The sequence below is a fragment of the Dermacentor silvarum genome, chromosome 2 (assembly GCF_013339745.2).
Source record: "Dermacentor silvarum isolate Dsil-2018 chromosome 2, BIME_Dsil_1.4, whole genome shotgun sequence".
Classification (NCBI taxonomy): domain Eukaryota; kingdom Metazoa; phylum Arthropoda; class Arachnida; order Ixodida; family Ixodidae; genus Dermacentor; species Dermacentor silvarum.
Genome location: NC_051155.1, coordinates 185,623,639 through 185,640,801, shown reverse-complemented (window position 1 = coordinate 185,640,801; position 17,163 = coordinate 185,623,639). Strand labels below are relative to the sequence as shown.

At 48.9% G+C, this 17,163-nt stretch overlaps 1 protein-coding gene across 1 annotated transcript; it reads left to right on the top strand.

The window, feature by feature from the left end:
• The first annotated feature begins 1,798 nt into the window (after positions 1 to 1,798).
• On the top strand, positions 1,799 to 5,586 carry LOC125943246 (uncharacterized). The gene is made up of 2 exons (XM_049662027.1): positions 1,799 to 2,432; positions 4,874 to 5,586. The coding sequence occupies exons 1-2, from the start codon at positions 2,057 to 2,059 to the stop codon at positions 5,215 to 5,217; spliced, it is 720 nt and encodes a 239-aa protein (XP_049517984.1). The 5' UTR covers positions 1,799 to 2,056; the 3' UTR covers positions 5,218 to 5,586.
• The last annotated feature ends 11,577 nt before the right edge of the window (positions 5,587 to 17,163 follow it).

Below are 17,163 nucleotides of genomic sequence, written 5' to 3'. Positions count from 1 at the left end.
CTATTTCATGGATCTTATCGTTGCAACGAGGTTGCACAGCCCAGTGCTTGTATTTCCCTTGTCCTGATAGCATTCTTGCTGCCGGTGGATAAACCGCCGACGTCTGAGTGGTGCCTGTCGTGCAAGTCTCAGTGCTGGCTGGCCCGACCCGTCCGCTTTTACATGCCCGCTGCAAACGGGTCGGGTTGGGTTAACACAACCCATCCACTCTGTCTTACTAAGCCCGATTAGAAGCTCGTTCAGCCCGACTAGTCGACTCGACCCACTTCTGTCGGTTTCATGTAAACGCCCTGAATGATTCGCAAACATACCTTAACACGTTTCTAGCTTTCCTTTCCTGACTTCAAAGTTGAACTAATGCTGATTTTATTAGTCTTTCTTTTAGTACTTAGCACCAATATTTTTACTGACAAGTGCTTTCTCCTTGGAAGCTTCGTGCGAACGACCACGCAGGAATCGCATAACCATTATTTGAATCCCCTGCTGCCGGTACTTGTCAGTGTCTATACTGGGAAAGCAGAAAAAAAAAAAGAAATTCAGTCATGAGAAGGTTTCTGGCCTAGGTAGTACATTGATTAATGTGGCGAATTGGGCGCGTTGGTACATATTTGAATAGGCGACAGCGCCAAAAAGACACGGACACAGACTTCGAAGGAAAAAAATTTCGAAGGCTTTCTGGCTGGCTTGCAAGGACTGTTCGCCGGCCTTGTGAACAGTTCCGTTATCCAGAAGAGTAAAGCGCGTGTGACACGGGAAATCGCAGAGTCTGAATGAATTTCTAGACTTGGGGAGGGATGTGTCAGCATGTCCTCCATCAGGCTTTCAGACGAAGAGCTGGCATATTTATGCATGCGCAGATAACCGCTGGCTCGGACAGCACGTATACATATTCGTGAATCCTTCCCAATAAATGTTGTTGGGAGTTCAACACTCGTCCTTGTCATCTCGTCTTCATCCGTGTCTTTCCTGCGCTGCCTCCTTTTCAAATAGAACATTGAATTTGATAAGTTATTTTTGTGTACTCCTTTGTTGTCCTTTCTGTTGCCCTGAAGCACCAACTTTTTTTTTAAGTAGGACGAAGCGTCGGTATAATACGCCCCTGGCGACCGTCTTATGGCAACAATACTGCGGCCCATATGACCCCCGTTCTGCAACGCCCTTACCGAAAGCGTGAATGGGATGCACTTGCTTTGAATTTGTCCTGGACTTCGTTAAGCACGTCTTCGACTCCTCTGCGCAACAGGACATCGCCCTGGACGCCTTCACGACTCGAACACTAGATTGAGCATCCTTCTACAGTTTCTTATTAGGTTTCCTGCGCGAAACAGTTATGTTTGTGCACTTGTGAACGTACCTTTATATTATGCCTGTAGGCAAACTTCCGAAAAGTGCAGCAATAGCAGCTGGAGCAGTAGTGGGCTTCCGCCACAGGCAAATATTTATTTAAAAATAAGAAATAATAATTTATGGGTTTGATTCTTGTTATTACATTACAACTATTTTTCGACTCTTTCCTCAGTGTTCTAGCGGCCGCTTCTTGGCCACTCTGCGTTGTGGGTATACGTGCTACAGTAGTACATTATATACGTACCAATATCTGGAATAATAATAATAATAATAATAATAATAATAATAATAATAATAATAATAATAATAATAATAATAATAATAATAATAATAATAATAATAATAATAATAATCTGAACGTGGAGAGGCCCCCGTATAGTAAGGTTGGGCCATTTCACGTAGGATCGATTGACAAATCAACCCAGTAACAAGAAATAGTAAGAAGAATCAGAGAAAGTGATCCCGAGGTAATCAGTCATTTGCTTTACCTTAAATATCAAGATTTTCTAAGTTCTGTATATGCAAGGTTGTCTTTTATTAAGCATATCGGTTGCTTTCGTATCTTCATTTATATCTTGTCACCGTAATACCACCGGGTTTTTGTGCCATTTTGTTGAAGGTTTGTGCGCAGTGGGTTTGTGCCATTGTGATGAAGGAATTATAATAATCATCCTCATCAAGAATAAACGGAGAAGAGGCGCCCGAGGTCATGGCAGAGCCCTGGGTGTTGCTGTCCGAGGACGATTACCCGTGTCCCGTGCTACCTCCGGCCCGGGCGGCGGGCTCTGTGCTCGACGCATACTTCGTCCACGAGCTGGAAGGTCCGGGCAAGGAGAAGCAGGGAGAGGGTAGGCCGGTTGTGGTGCAGGAAGAGGCAGGCGGGGAAGCGGTGACCGGCCTGCACCAGTCCGTAGGTCACCGGTTCGTTGTCCCTGGTCGTGGTGTTTCTGCCCCTGGTGCTTCCCCTGGTCGTCTACCTGGGCGCCACCAACCAGTTCATCGAGGCCCGCCAAGGGCTGCTCGTCGAGGGAATCCTCGACCTGGACGACGACATCACACCTCCAGTCCGGGACCCTGCACACGAGGTTTGTGCACTTGCCGGAGTCAGGCGCGCACCCAAACACGAGGCGCAGGACAGCACGGATTGCGCGAAGTTGCGACAGTGGTTCTTTGCTGTCGCGTGGCGTTCATGTCACAGGCCGTGCTGGCAGGTCACGACGGAGCGGAGCATGCGAGACGACAACCACACTCCTTCAGAACCAAACGCCAACTGTTTTATTTAGCACGCGCCACCTAGCTCATCCCCAGAGGGCACCACTGTTTAGCTCATATGTGGCGACCACTACATTTACCACGTTTTTTGCCAAAGATAGCGTATCGAAAATGATGTCTTATGGGGTTATATACTTCGCAGCACTACAACAAATGAAACATCCCTTGAGAGAAATAGAAAAAAAAATTTAAAGTATTCCAGATGAGCCGTATGTGCTTCCGATATACGGTGCCCTTAACGAGGGTTATGATCGTACGAAGGTCGCGAAGATGGCGGATGAAAGTGAGCACGTATGCAAACGCAGTTGTGCATAGCCTGACAACGCTTAGCCAAATGAGACCTGTCAAACAAAATGCATACGCTGCTACTTAGTCTTGATATAACGCATCCCAGTCTCTTATCATTGCAGAAATAGATGTTTTATTTATTGAGAACCTCTATTGGGTTCTAAAACGCTATCGAGTTCGCAGTCGTCTCCGTTGAGTTTTTATGAGAAGCCTTAAATGGCAGTACCACGCATTGTTATATAGAAGGCGTATTATAAACAAGACTTATAAAGCGAAGTTTCTTTTGCGAACCCTTTTGGAGTTCGCTATTTTGCCGAATAGCTCACTAGCAGGACAGCACTCGTAAAATGAATAGGCTCACATAGCTATCTGTGCTCTTCCCATATAGATGTGTCGTTGACCGGCTCTGTTCTCCACAGAATTACACAATGGAACAACAAACGATACCTGAATGTCCTCACGGCCACAAATATACGCATGCATAATTCCTTTAAAAAAGTAAAGCTTCCTATGACTTCTTCCCGGGGTTTGATGTGTCTGCTCAGTCGGTTTTACACCGAGTACAGTCGGCCGATCCCGGAGGCAGTGCGATCCGTGGGAGCGTCGGTCACGTGGCTGTCTTGCTGGACAGGCGCGTAATTGCTATGCTGCAAAGCATGGCAAGTTTCGACAACGTGCCAACTTGAGTGGAAAATGGCCTATATAAGAGATAATGCTTTGAGATCCGTTACGTCGTGCTGATGTACCGAAGACGAGGTTTCAGTGCATAATTCAATAAAGGAACGTTTGGCATTCCTTTTCTTCACGAGTAAGAAAATATGTTCTGCGAAATAAATGCAAATAGAGTTTGAGATAATGCCTTATGATTATAATGTGACAAGCCAGGAATGCAGGAGATGCTACTCTTAAAGCGTGATGCTCCTACCATTTATCCTTCTGCGCATGAAGAAATAGTTATCTTACAAATACCACCGCCACAAAGTAGAGGCGCCCAAGTTGTTGAATAACAATGATCACCCCGTGGACACACACCGCATGCACGAACAGCCAAAATACCTAAGTGTATGGATGAATACAACTCCCCACACATCAAGTAAAATAGGCATAGGACTTCACTGACCTTGCGTACAAAGTACCTCATTGCCAACCACATCCCCCCCCCCCCCTCCCCTTTTTTGTTGTTTTAATATGTGGCGCCACTGTCGAGATGTACCAGAAAGGGCTGAATAGAGCGATTCATTCATTTTCAAACCACTCACACCTAACGCACGGAGAGCTCTTCCAGGAGGGCGTGGGGTTTCGTGGCAAGGAAACGGTAGATGAATGCGAAAAATATTCTTTAGCAGAGGAAAGTGAAGGCAGGGGCATGGATAAAAAAGGATAGAGAGACGACCAACCAGTTGATTTGCTGGCGACGTATACATGCTTCCTTTGAAGGATACTGTATTCTTGACCTGTCACTTAATATAGTGAATAGGATATATGCTATTGGGCCATCGTGTCGACGGGCAGCTGTGTACAGCGGGAGATTCTAGAAATTTGCAGGTTCACTGGACCGTGAGACTTTAATCACGGGTCAGTGAGCAGGCGCTTTTGATGTGGGCACACAACTTTCATCTGCCTTCCCCAATATCACAGGCGCGTACGCCGATATCTGGCATGCGCAGATCTGGGCGTCACTCGCGCGTCTCCCCTCGCGAGACGCGTATTACAGGTGCGTGCTGATTCTGGTGGAGGAGTGAGACAAAAACTTTATTGCATGACGCGGTGTGGTTCCAAAGGGTTATTATTTAGAAATAATAGTAGCTTTTTTCACAATCAGATGCCAGCTGCGTGTGGTAGGGCGCTTACCACCGCTTACCGCCGCATGAATGCGATGCGTTAGAAATGCGGCACAATGTGCCACTGTCGCACTGTCCAGTAAACGCGGCTAATGAAGTTCTGCATCGGTTTACACTCGACACAGGGCCGCCAACTCAGGACGCTGGACGGCGACTTCGAAGAAGAGCTCAGCTGGATGTCGGGCAACACGCCGGGCTCACCGCCGTTCTCGGCGAAGACAAGCGACATGTCACCGCCGCCGAAGTACAAGGAGATGCGGGAGTTGCCGGAGGTAGCCTGGCCCGTGGACTGGAAGGGCGGGAACGCCACTCTGGGGCCGAGGCCGCTGGACGAGGACGAAGACTTGCCCATAAAGCACAATCTGCCCTTCAAAAAGATGAAGCGGGAAGGACCAACCACGGTTCGTGCCTACCTGGCTCCCCAGACAGTCGGGCCAGCCCCGTTCGAAGGCCTTCCAGAACTCCGTGAGTTCACCAGAAGAAGCAAACGCCACGGCGGCAAAACTCCGTCCACGCGCATCCCCATCATGCGCGAACCGCACGAAGAGTGAACCCTGCGAACCGCACGAAGAGTGAGCCGCCTCCCTTTTCCTGCCTGGCCCAGAGTCTCACGTTTGAACGAGACGGAGGCCTTCTGACGCTTCCGGATGCACCGACTTCGTCATGCGAGAAATCGGATAAAGAAAGCGGCATCATTTATGACTGACATGTGTTATCTTTTCACTGGTTTTCAACACCACACACCGACCTTCTTTGGTGGCTTAGCGGATATATATGGAACTCTGCTGCTGAGTGTGAGGTCGCAGGTTCAATTACAGGCAGTGACGATTGCATTCCGGTGGGGGCGGAACATAAAAATTACCGTGAATTTTGATTTTGAATGAATGAGCACGAGGTGCTCGAATTTATTCCGGGCCCCTTCACTACAGCACGTACCACTTTGCGACGTTAAACCTCGTGGTCTATTATTACCGAAGTTATATACGTTATATTCTATTTGTATATTATATATCTTAATAATACCAAGTGACTGAAAAGTCTAACTGTTCTTCGTACTTCACGTATGTTTACTGACTGTCGAATGTCCGTTGGAATAAATACCAGTCCGGCTACAATAGATGGGCATTGCCATCTCAATTGCTGGCTTATTGACAGCATGAACTATGGCAAAGATCGCTTTGTAGACAACACGTTTCAGTTCTTCATATAAATGCAGTCGAAGACTACGGAGGAAGTGACCGGCAATGCAACAGGAGACACGACTATAGACGATTTGCAGATTAATCTGAAGAGTTCGAGTGAGTATATATTGAAGACTGCGTCAGCTTGCTCAAGCCTCATTGTTTCATTCCCCGCTGCGAGTATGTGACAATATTATAATTGGTCATCATAGCACACAACATTTGCGAGGCAGTTACTCGCTGATATGTATATAGTGCTTGCACGGATGATTACAGGCTGGTCTGCCGCGTGCCTCTTTACCTGATAAGCGTGAAGCCACGGCGGAAGACATAGCGCCTTGTGTTATGTTTTGAGAAAAAGTGCGTTGTAATCTTCAGTGCGTTCAATGACAAAGTTTTTTTTTCTCAGAGAGGGCTACTGCCCTACTGCCCGGTTGCTATACCCACAAATACCCCTTGGGAGGCTGTGCTGACGAGCTCAGACACACGGGAGCAGCGACGGCTCATCCAGCCTGCACGCGGAGCGGGGCGAACCAATTGGGCCGTGAACTGAGGGCACCACACCACGAGGATGATACCGCACTCTAATATATATAAAAAAATGTTTTTCTCTCTTTCGCAAGCTCTGAATGCTTTCGGAACATTTTACCGTAGTAGCGTTGTCAAAACAAGTTGACGATGAGGTGCACGGCTCCACGCAAAGCGTGCACTCGTGGAGCGCGCTGTTCTCGTGACGATTTTTATCCTTTCTCGAAGAAGTTGGCGGCTCAGAACGCGCATCGACCAGGCTGCCGCTGTTTCGTCGCCGTTAGAAGCCATTTCAAGATGAGCGGAGAGTCGTCGCTTGCTTTTATCAGAAATATCTATGCCAGGAGCCACGTTTTGACGAAAGATTTCAGCAAGGGAACAGCCAGCGCTGCGCTCGTGATTCTCTCGCTTCTGGGAGTGTGCGGCGTTCTTGGAGTGCTGACGTTCATTAAGCGTGGCTCGACGGATGACGTGGCTAACGAGGTCCCTACCACTGCGGTTAACGCGGCGAGCGCGGTTCCCGTGGCTCCACTTAGAAACGGTCCCACGCCTCCGCAGGCAGAACCGCTCCATCCGCACGTCCACCCCAAGCACTCGGCGTCCTTGTCGGAAGACAAGTTGGAGGACGTCATCCGAAAGCGCGGTAAGAAAAGGAGTGCGGCAAAGAAGTCAAGCAGTGTATCCATGTTTCCTCGGAGGACTGTAGTAGCAGCCGGCGGTGTTACTGATGGCGAAGTTGCCGTCGGGAAGAACAATGGTACCACTGAACTGGAAAAGGACGCGCTTGTTTTTGTCCAAGACGAAGACTACGACAGAGGGGCAACCGACTCAACTATGTCTGTAGATAATGACAAGCACAGTGAACAAGACTTGGAGAAAAGCCCGCGGAAACGCATGCGGGTTCCCGATGCTGGTACGTCGAGTTCGTCACCATCAGAAGTACTGCTTTCGCGCCGATCTACCAGGACGACTCCAGGTCGTTCAACAATGGCGATTTCCACCGCAATGCCCACTGCGCTTACAATGGACGTGCTCCTAACAAGGAAGCAGATGCCAAGTTTCACGAATAGCAGCGCAGTGTACCTCGAGAGACGGACCGACGTATTGGGCCCTATCGCGGGTGATAACGCAGGCGTCGGCGCCGTAGTGGAAGTAAAATCCCGCTCGTCGCCGTCGCTGCTGTTCTGCTTCTACGATGATCGGAGCACTATCCGTTCTCCCGGATTCTCGCTGCATGACTTTCCCGTACAGCTGTGCACCGACGTCGCCTTCTGCTGCGTCGACGTGAGCGCCAAGGGCCACGTGGTGGTGAGCAAGAACCTGAAGCTGTTCCTGCAAGTCTTGGGGCACGAATTCCTGCCGGCGAGCCATCTTTACTTGACGCTGGGAGGCCACCGCGTGCTCGTCCACCACTTGGACGCGGCTCTGCAAAACACCGCGCGTTTCGCCACCGAGCTCTCGGAAGAAGTGAAGCGGCTGGGTGTAGGCGGGCTGGCTGTCTATCTGGAGGACGTAGAACTGCTGAAGCACGCGTTCCGCGTTCATGACCTCATCATGGCCGTCCGGGGCGTGCCCGTGGCGGTGGTTCTGCCGCGAGATCTGCGGCAGCAGGTACGCTACTACCACACCGAGATCTACGCCAACACCAAGGACATGCTGGTCATCTCGCCGCCGTCTCAGGGCTACGGAGGCATGCAGCCACGGCCGGCCTTCGCCACCTGTCCGCACCCTCGCCGAAGTGTCCACGAGGGCTCGTCTCTCGAGTTCATCTACCAGCTCTCGAGAACTCTGCTGTCGTCAGTTGCGGACGGCGCAGTGGGCTATGTGTCGACCAACGTGGGTGCAGTGGAAGAGAAACTGCAGCCGCCACGCTATGTAATCGGCGTCTCCTTCGGCGGCCTAAAGTTCCAGCTAAAGAACCGGAGCCTCCATGACGTCGGGTCGCCGGCTACATTCGTTCGCGTTGTGCCGTATCGCGAGATCTGCAAGCGGCCATGGCGTCACTGGCACGATAACGTGAGTGAGTGCTTTGTGGCCTGGGACGGCGATCATGGCTGGATGTCCTCGCTGGGTCCAGGAAGCGTCGGCTTTGCGACGGAGCTCGCGAAAGGCCTGGCCGTGTTTGACCTGGACTATGACGATCACAGTGGCGAGTGCGGCAATAAGTTCCCTGTACTGAGGGCGCTACACGCCGCACTTCTCTCTGAGCGTCCGAAGAACCTGAAATGAAGTTGGCATAGCGCCGGTGGGTCAGGCTGCTGTTGCTAGCTTCCACTTCTATTCTTAGACGTAATTGCCAGCGCAACGAACCACCCGGAGACTTCCGAAAACGGCTAAAATGTTTACGAATTCGAAACAGCATGTTTTCTGTCCTTGCGAAACTCGCAGCATTGTGGTGGTGAGAGCAGTAAAATACTTAACTCAGATTGTTTAGCCGTGAAACATTTAGAATACTCTCGTATGGCGTATTTCATTTATCGAATATAAATTTTGGAAGTGAGAGACAATCACTCAAAAGTATCTTTTATAACGGCAGACCAAATTATTTCTGTTTAACAAGCTTTTACTTTAGATTTGAGAGCTCCTACTGCAACGACGATAGAATTTGGTGTACTATATAGGTAAAGATATGCATTCCTGCGAGCGAAAACGTTATGAAAAAAGTTTATATATAGCTTAGGAAAGTTCAACGTGATTCTAATTCACCTGTGGAGTCGAACAGCCATTTCTGGAATCAAGGCCTTTTCCTCCCTTTATATATAGACCTCATCTGTTTATTCAAACCAATGGCTTGACGGCGAATAGGCACTGTGACGAGTCCTTGTGACGGGACAGGCAGCACGCGGCTTCTGTAAACTGGCGACATGCAGTCACGAACACGTCTTACTCCCAAAAGGCATCGCGATGCGCCACACTGCCGTTTAGAACTTTCATTTCATTTCATTTTACTTCATTTCATTAAAAGCTCCACAAGGGGAAGTTATGTAAGGGAGGAAACACAGAAACAATGCAAACTTATGGCCACGTGTTGCCGGTTCAAGAGATGCTTAGACATGTTTTTTCAGGAAACGATAATAATCAGGTAATGGCGATGATATCGTGAAGAAAGTCGTTTCAATCTTTCGCATTGTCAAATTCGCATAGCGGTGAGATGCACACAGAGAAACAGCGAGAATTTCCATGCGAGAGCGCCTTAAAACGCGTGGCCGATCTTGGCATTTCCTTTTTGCGCTCCACCTTCTACAGGCGACGCGCCAAGCAGCATTCACAGCCATCGCCATCGTGCTACCGCCGGCGGGCATCGCATTTGCTTCTGTCTCAACAGCGAGTCACGAAAAGGCTGTCGTCTCCGCGTGTCCTTGTAACGCAATTGGGGCTCAACGCAGCTTTAGTTTGGAGCGCGCCGGGAATCACGTACGCCGGACCATTGGCGCTGATCCCTTTAGCACATAGCATAGCCGTGACGTCGTTCAACTTCTTGCGCCCACGCATGTTTTTGCGTGCAAGTCTTTCTCCTTCATTTCTGGAAGCATGGTGTCGGAGTTGTATAGGGGTTGCAAAGCACGACTTCTCGATGAAGCGTCAAGAAATATGGGAGATGTCATGGCGCGCTTTGTCGTTTGCAACCTACGCAACATACGCGGTGTTTCTCCGTCGCCCCCGACGACTACTCGCCATCTCGACCTATTCATGGCCACTGGCCAGAGCAAGGGGGGGGGGGGGGGGGGGGGGGGGCGTGCTGGGCCCGACGATGATATTTTTTGGCCAAGGCGAAATCGGGCGTAAATGTTAAGTCGCACAGGCACGCACCGCTGACAAGAGGTGAAAACTCTATCAATCGCTCGCTACTTTCATCGTTCTCGTCAGTTTTTTTCATTGGTTCTCGTCTTCTTCACCACGGAAGCATTTTGGGCTCGTACGCGTGTGAGCGTGCTTCTACATGCAAACAAGCAAGTGCGTGGCTTAGAAGCAGCAGTTTCACCGCACTCCCACGCACCTCTCAAATATTGCGCAAATAAGGATGTATAAATGGCCCTTCCAGCCAAACCACTTTCTCGCCCGCGTTCCAATTTCTTACAAAGCCCCGCGCTGTTTGTTTGTTAATCTGCGGCGAAGTTGGACAGAAAAACCTCAGTTAAACGAACTGTGGCGCCGTCTCTCACCGTTGCAGGGAAACAAGAAGTGCCCGAATTTTAGAACGCAGCTCTTAGGTGCCCGTTCCTGCATTGAGCGTCGGCGTCCGTCGGCGTCGGTGGCGTCCTTCACGGTAACCGAGCGAACGAGCATAGCGAAGGGTGAAAGAGCGAACGCGGAGCGCAGCGGGGGATGAAAGACGGTGATAGTGAAGAAAGCGCGAGGAGGAAAATGAAGGAGGAGGGTATGGCGAAAGTACGAGAAGAAAATTGATAATTATGGGGTTTTACGAACCAAAAACCACGATCTGATTATGAGGCACGCCGTATCTCCGGAATAATGTGGACCACCTGTGGTTTTTTAACGTGTACCTAAATCTAAGTACACGGGTGTTTTCACATTTCGCTCTCATCGAAATGCGACCATCGTGGCTGGGACTTGATCCCGCGATCTCGTGCTTAGCAGCCCAGCACCGTATCCACTAAGCAACCACGGTGGATTAGTAAGTTCGTGAGAAGAAAAGCGTAATGCCGCGCAAGACGGGCTCTGCGGCGATGACCGCTACGAGATGGCGCCAAAGTAGCGCGCCGTCGTCTTTTCACCGATGACGTCATCGATAACGCATGCCGGCGAGCGCGTCCACCGATACCATATATGGAAACAAAACGCTGCATGAGCGGAGGTCTGTCTGCGGCGGCTGCTGTGAATCGCGTCGACGCGTCACCCATGCGCTGCCTCTCTCGATCTCCTGTTTAGCGAAGCAGTCGCGCCACACTTCTCTCCATTTGCAGCGTGCCACACGAGACACATTGGCCGCGCCAGTCCCGCTACTCACATCATTTTCTTCCCAATATAAGCCGTGTACCTATATAATTATAATACAAAATATTGACACGCGAAACGAAAACACATACAGAGCTGCGCTCAAATTTCGCATTAGGAAGTGCCGTAATCGTCGGTGAATTTTTTGACGCAACAGTCATAGACCGCGCCACTGTTCTCCAGCGGAGAAAGAACATATCCACTTTACATCTAACATTGTCGCAGACGATGCGCGCTTCTGGATTGATTCTGGACAAGACAACAGGTAGAAAATAAATGCGTCCCGTTAAAATAAATGCAACGCAAAATGTCGCATGTGTTCGAAATTTGACCGGTTTAATCGGAAGAGTGGTTTAATTGGAAGCCTCATTTATATCTGGCTCTCTTATTTATACTATATTCTGTACCGCTTCTATTAGTTAACACTTCTTTCCGTATTATAAGCCGCACGCCTTCGTTCACATCTGAAAATGGCCAGCGATGGCATGGATCTAGGCTGGCGACCACAGCAGCTTAGGTTTAAGCATTGCGCTCGAGCTACTCACACGCTGTTCCAACCATAAGCGCGGACGACATGGCGTGACTCAGCACACGTGAAAACTGCTGCTGCGCAGCGAGAATAGCATAGGTCTTTCGTGCCAAACACCAGTTGGTCTCGAATCACTGGATCTTGCAGCATTCCAAAATTGCAGTTCTCTATGGAGAAAAGGGCCCTGGCAGATACCAGGCGTGTCACAAGGCTGGCGCGATGAGAAACGTCGGCAGCGGCGTTGCAGGCGTCGCACCTCGATTGTTCACCAGGGGCGGTAGTCTGCAAGAGTCTACTTAGTGGACTGTCCACTTCGGCTGTCGCCATTGGGTGCTGCTTGATGTGCGCGAAGGTGCCAGCCAGTCTCCTTCCTGCTCGTGAAGCAGCAGCCAATCAGAGACAGCCGAAATGGACAGTCCGCTAAGTAGACTCTTACAGAATACCGCCCCAGATGATACTGACGTGTCGGCGTTTCTCGGTGTGCAATAAATAAAAGGATTAGGTAGATTTAGGTTTTCTTACCACCTGTTCCACTCAGACCAGTGAATCCACCATGGTGTGGCATGCACACAGCTACTAAGTGGGAACGCCTTGTTTGTGTATGCACGAGTGGCGCAGCAGAAGCCGGAACGCCGCCCTATTTCCGGTAGAGTCGATTGGGCAGAGCGTGATGGTTCACTTGGCGGCATTCGTTTTTGCAGCCAGACACACTGCGGGCCTCTGGAGGCCTTCTAATCCACCACAGGCGAGCTGCGCATGCGCCCTAGATACCCTGACAGCACGACGGCGGCATCGACGGCGCGAGCAAGCCCATCGAGTGCCCGTATCATCGCTATCGCAATAAAATTGTCATCCTCCTTATAGGGTAACGAGAAGCTACAAAGTAAAGCCATACGCAGCACTGATCTGCAATACTCAGTGACTGGGCGTTTCGGGTTGTCGATTGAGTCGGCCTCGACCAGAGACGTGCTTGCTTCCTGGTTAGCTCAGATGGTAGAGCAATCGCCCCGTAATGAAGTTTGTCCCGGTTTCGATACGAGGGTCAGGACAAATCTTTAATGAGCTAGGATTACAGGCGGACTTAATCCACTTTAAAGAACACCACCATTGGGCGTAAAAATGTGGCCCGATCCAGAAGGCGGTGCACTGTACCACAGTGTCTCAAAGCGCTAGCTGGCACGAGAAAAGAATGCCTAAGGCCTCGTATCAGAGGTCGGCAGCATATTGCTGAAGTGAATAAATAAGTAAATGTGGGGAAACTGTCACGTGACGCACGGACGAGGGGCCAGATTCACAAAGCTTTTCTTTCGTAAGTTAGCATTACCATTGGCTGACCGCCTTCGCTAATGATGTGTCTGGCATCCGAATTGGTTAAATTCTTTCTTACGAAAAATTCTAGCGTAAGAAGTTTTTGGGCCGAATTCACAAAGCTTTTCGTTCGTAATTGCTGCTTGCCATTCGCCAGCCGCCTTAGCTAATGATATGTCCAACGCCGCGATTGGCTGACACCTGCTTCTACGAACAGTTTGAGTGTAAAACCGTTTTTGTGAATCCGGCCCCTGATTTCTTATATTCTGGCACTGCTTGTTGGGCTCAATCTGTGCCCCTATGTACTTTACTGGTCGTTTACCCGGATCTTTAATTTGTTTATTTTTCTCTGACGCCTACTTTCTGTGAAATACCTCACGGCGGTCTGTTCAATTGTGCTCTAGCTTCTCGGCGAACGTCTCTTGTGATCCACAGAACTTGTTTCGGGGAAGAAGAAATGAAAAGCGAAAAAAAAAAGTGTGCGAGCACCACAGTTTCGATCGCGCATGCTTCTATTCTGTTGCTCTTTGCCAAAATTACTCTTGCTGATTTTGATGTTGCCACCGCGGCCTTATTTGCTTGAGACACCCTTCACATTGAGTGGCTTGGCAAGTGAGAAGAACCCCCAGGAACACGCAATGACACCCGACGGAGCTAAGATGAGTGTTTAGTTGTGCAGACTTGAGAGAAAGGCTTGCACCGCGCCAACTTTACTGGAGAAGTGATCGGACGCCTACACACAGCAAGCTGGTATCACGACGTCTGAAGCAAACACTGCTGCGACGTCTTATGAGTTTTCTTTTTTTTTTTATTTCAGTTTTGCAGTAGCGGTACGAGTATAGATAACACGTGGCTTAGCTGCTGCTTTGTTCAATCGCGTACGTAGTACGTGCGTCGATGCGTGGGGTGCATGCCGGGATCCTTAGGTGTTTTCTTGACAACTTCTGTTATACCGCACGAGGACGGTAAATCTTTTAAGCTAACGTTCTCCGAGTTAGACAACTTGGGGGTTTTTATTTTCTTCAGAAAAAGGATTCAGCCGTGGGTGCCCGTAATATAACGATGAGAATACAGAGCTCTCCTTGCAAATCTGTCGCACGCGTGGGCGGGACGGGTGCGCAAGCGGACATGTGGGTGGCTCGCCCGTCTACGAGAAAGTACGTTCTAACCAAAACGCGAAAGATTTAGACAGAACTCACACAGATAGTTGCAGAATATACATTCCAGTAAGGTGGGAGAAGTGCTCATGCGAGATGGCGAAATCGATCGCAACGGCTGTATTCATTTTTTATCTCCTCGGGCGGGCGAAAGCATAATCATTTGCCGTTCATGGCAGCATCGTCGTCCTTTCACCGACGCCTTTAGCTCTGTCTCCCACTGATGCGCTCCGCGAAGCGTGCGTGCGAGTTGAGTGCTCCGAGGCACATCAGTTTGATTCTCGGTCACCGTTCCTTCGCTTTCCACCGCTCGCTCGACTGGCCGCCGATCCCGTGGCTGTACCTGCCTACATTTTTCTTTTCGTTGCTTCCAGTATTTTTAACTTAATCTCAGAATTACATTGCCCGACCGCTCGCACTCATGCAGAATTCAACACAGCTGAAAATGTGACATTCTGTGTATCTGTGTGGTTGTTGTAGTGTTTGCACCATTTATGATGTGGCATTTTATGATGCCCATTTCGCTCTCGTGATGTGATGAATTTCCATGTCACCCATGTGAAGAGGAGTAGCCGGTACCATATGCTGGTGCCAACATCTCTTTATTTATTCATGTCAATCAAAAATGTGCATAAAGATGTGTCTGTACTGCAGCGACACCAGCGGCACCACTTGGAACACAGGTATTATTATTATTATTACATAGAGAACAAATGCAGCCGGTTGCTAGACTTTCTGTCCTTCTGTTCTCCTCAGCAGCACAACTTGATCGCCAATTCCTGTGACAACGTTTTACACCTTTGCCTCTCGAACGCTCAAGTTATAAATGTCTGCCGTTCTGACAATTCCCTTGTCCGTCCCGATAAGTTTCACCCCTGACTTAAGATAGCTGCCTCTGTGTCAGATTTGAGGCAGAACTCCTCCCCTCTCTTTGCTTTCAAGCGTGGTGATGATGTTGGATTATATGATTTCTTGTCCACCACCCATTGGTTATTGGTCACAGACGAAACCAGTGTCGATGACCAAGTAGATCAGTTTACGAAGCTTGTTTTGAGCAGTATGCGCAAATACATTCCTCAGTACAGTCCTAAACGCTCTAAATATCCCCACTGCATGGTTCTCATCTAAACGTATAACTGCCCTAAAGTGCAAAGATCGCTCGCACCCTAAATCCAGAAGTCATGTGCTTGATGACTGGAGAGAAGAATTCCGTTTTTTTTTTTTCGAACTCTCTGCAAACGCCTCTATACGCGGGATCCCGACTCATATATTCCATTCTCGGAGAAGAGTGCCTCCGACCGGCCGGCGGAATTTTGGAAGTGTATCCGCAAGCGCTCTAGTAAACGTGGAGGGTGTTTTCGCCTGCGCGACTCTATAGAGGAGTAGAAGCTAGCCCAAGAAGTCGCGGATTGTTTTGCTGCCTATTTCTCTTCCTTATATGAAGCTTCAGGTTTCAACGCTGGTGTCAGTGTGCAGTACATGGCAATTCCTAAATCTAGTGCTGCGTTGTTCAATGAAAAGCTCATCAGCGAATGCCTTAAGCGCTCGAAGCCTTCCCTATCCTGCGGCCCTGATGGTATCCACTCCGCAATTTTAAAAGCTTACGGTAGTATATTTGACTCAGTACTGATATTTATATTTATTAACTCTTTCAATACTTCTACTTTCACTCACATGTGAAAAACTGCTCGTGTTTTTCTGTATTTAGGTCTGGCTGTAAAACCGACGTCTCTAATTATCACGCGATTTCTCTTCTCTGTGCCACATCTAAGATTTCTGAGCTTGCTCTTCGCAACCTAATGTATTTTACTTCGAAGAACACATTGATTCCGAATCAGCATGAATTTCTCAACAGCCACTCCACTATCACAAACCTCGCAAGTTTCATGACAAAGATCTCCGCACCGGCACTTCAAAGGAAGAAGTTGACACCATTCATTGTGACCTAAGCAAAAGATTTTGATGCAGTCAGCCACTCACTGCTCCTGATCAAGCTTTCGCACTTTGGCGTAGACTCATCAATTGTAAATCTCTTGCGCAGTAATCTTCTTGATAGATCTTGTTATGTGAACGTTAATGGCGAAACGTCTTCTTTTTATATGGCTACTATAGCGGCGTCCCTCAAGTATCAGTATTAGGACCACTCTATTTTTCTCATTTTTACTAATGACGTTTTTTTCCGCTACGCAGAATTCTTCATTCCTTCTATATGCCGATGACATCAAGATTTTAAAGGAAATTCATACTGTTGATCACTGTCGTATGATGCAGTCTGACCTGTTTTCTTTTTTTAAATGGTGCAAAGATAATAACCTCACCTAGAATGCTGCTAAGACCAAAGTCATGACTTTCGCACGCAAACCAGCAAGCATTCATTTTTCTTATCCTATAGATTCTGTGCCATTGCGTAAGGTCCGTGAGATCAATGATCTCGGCGTACTTTCTGATACAGCCTTACACTTTCCAGCTCACACTCAACGCGTTTCTCTGAGAGGTATGCGCAATCTTGGCTCTGTTTGCAGACTGCTAAGAGAATTCAATTCTCCTACACCGTTCCATAAGTTGTACACAACCATCTGTGCTCAACTCGAATACGCGTCGCTTGTCTAGAATGGCGTTTCTAGATCCATGCAACAGTGACGTTATAGATCGGGTCCAGAAAGCGTTTCTAAGCATATATCATTACCGCTTTGCTAACACGGACACTGGACCTTGCTCTAGCACTGTTGGATTATTGTCATTGTCCTTACTTCGCT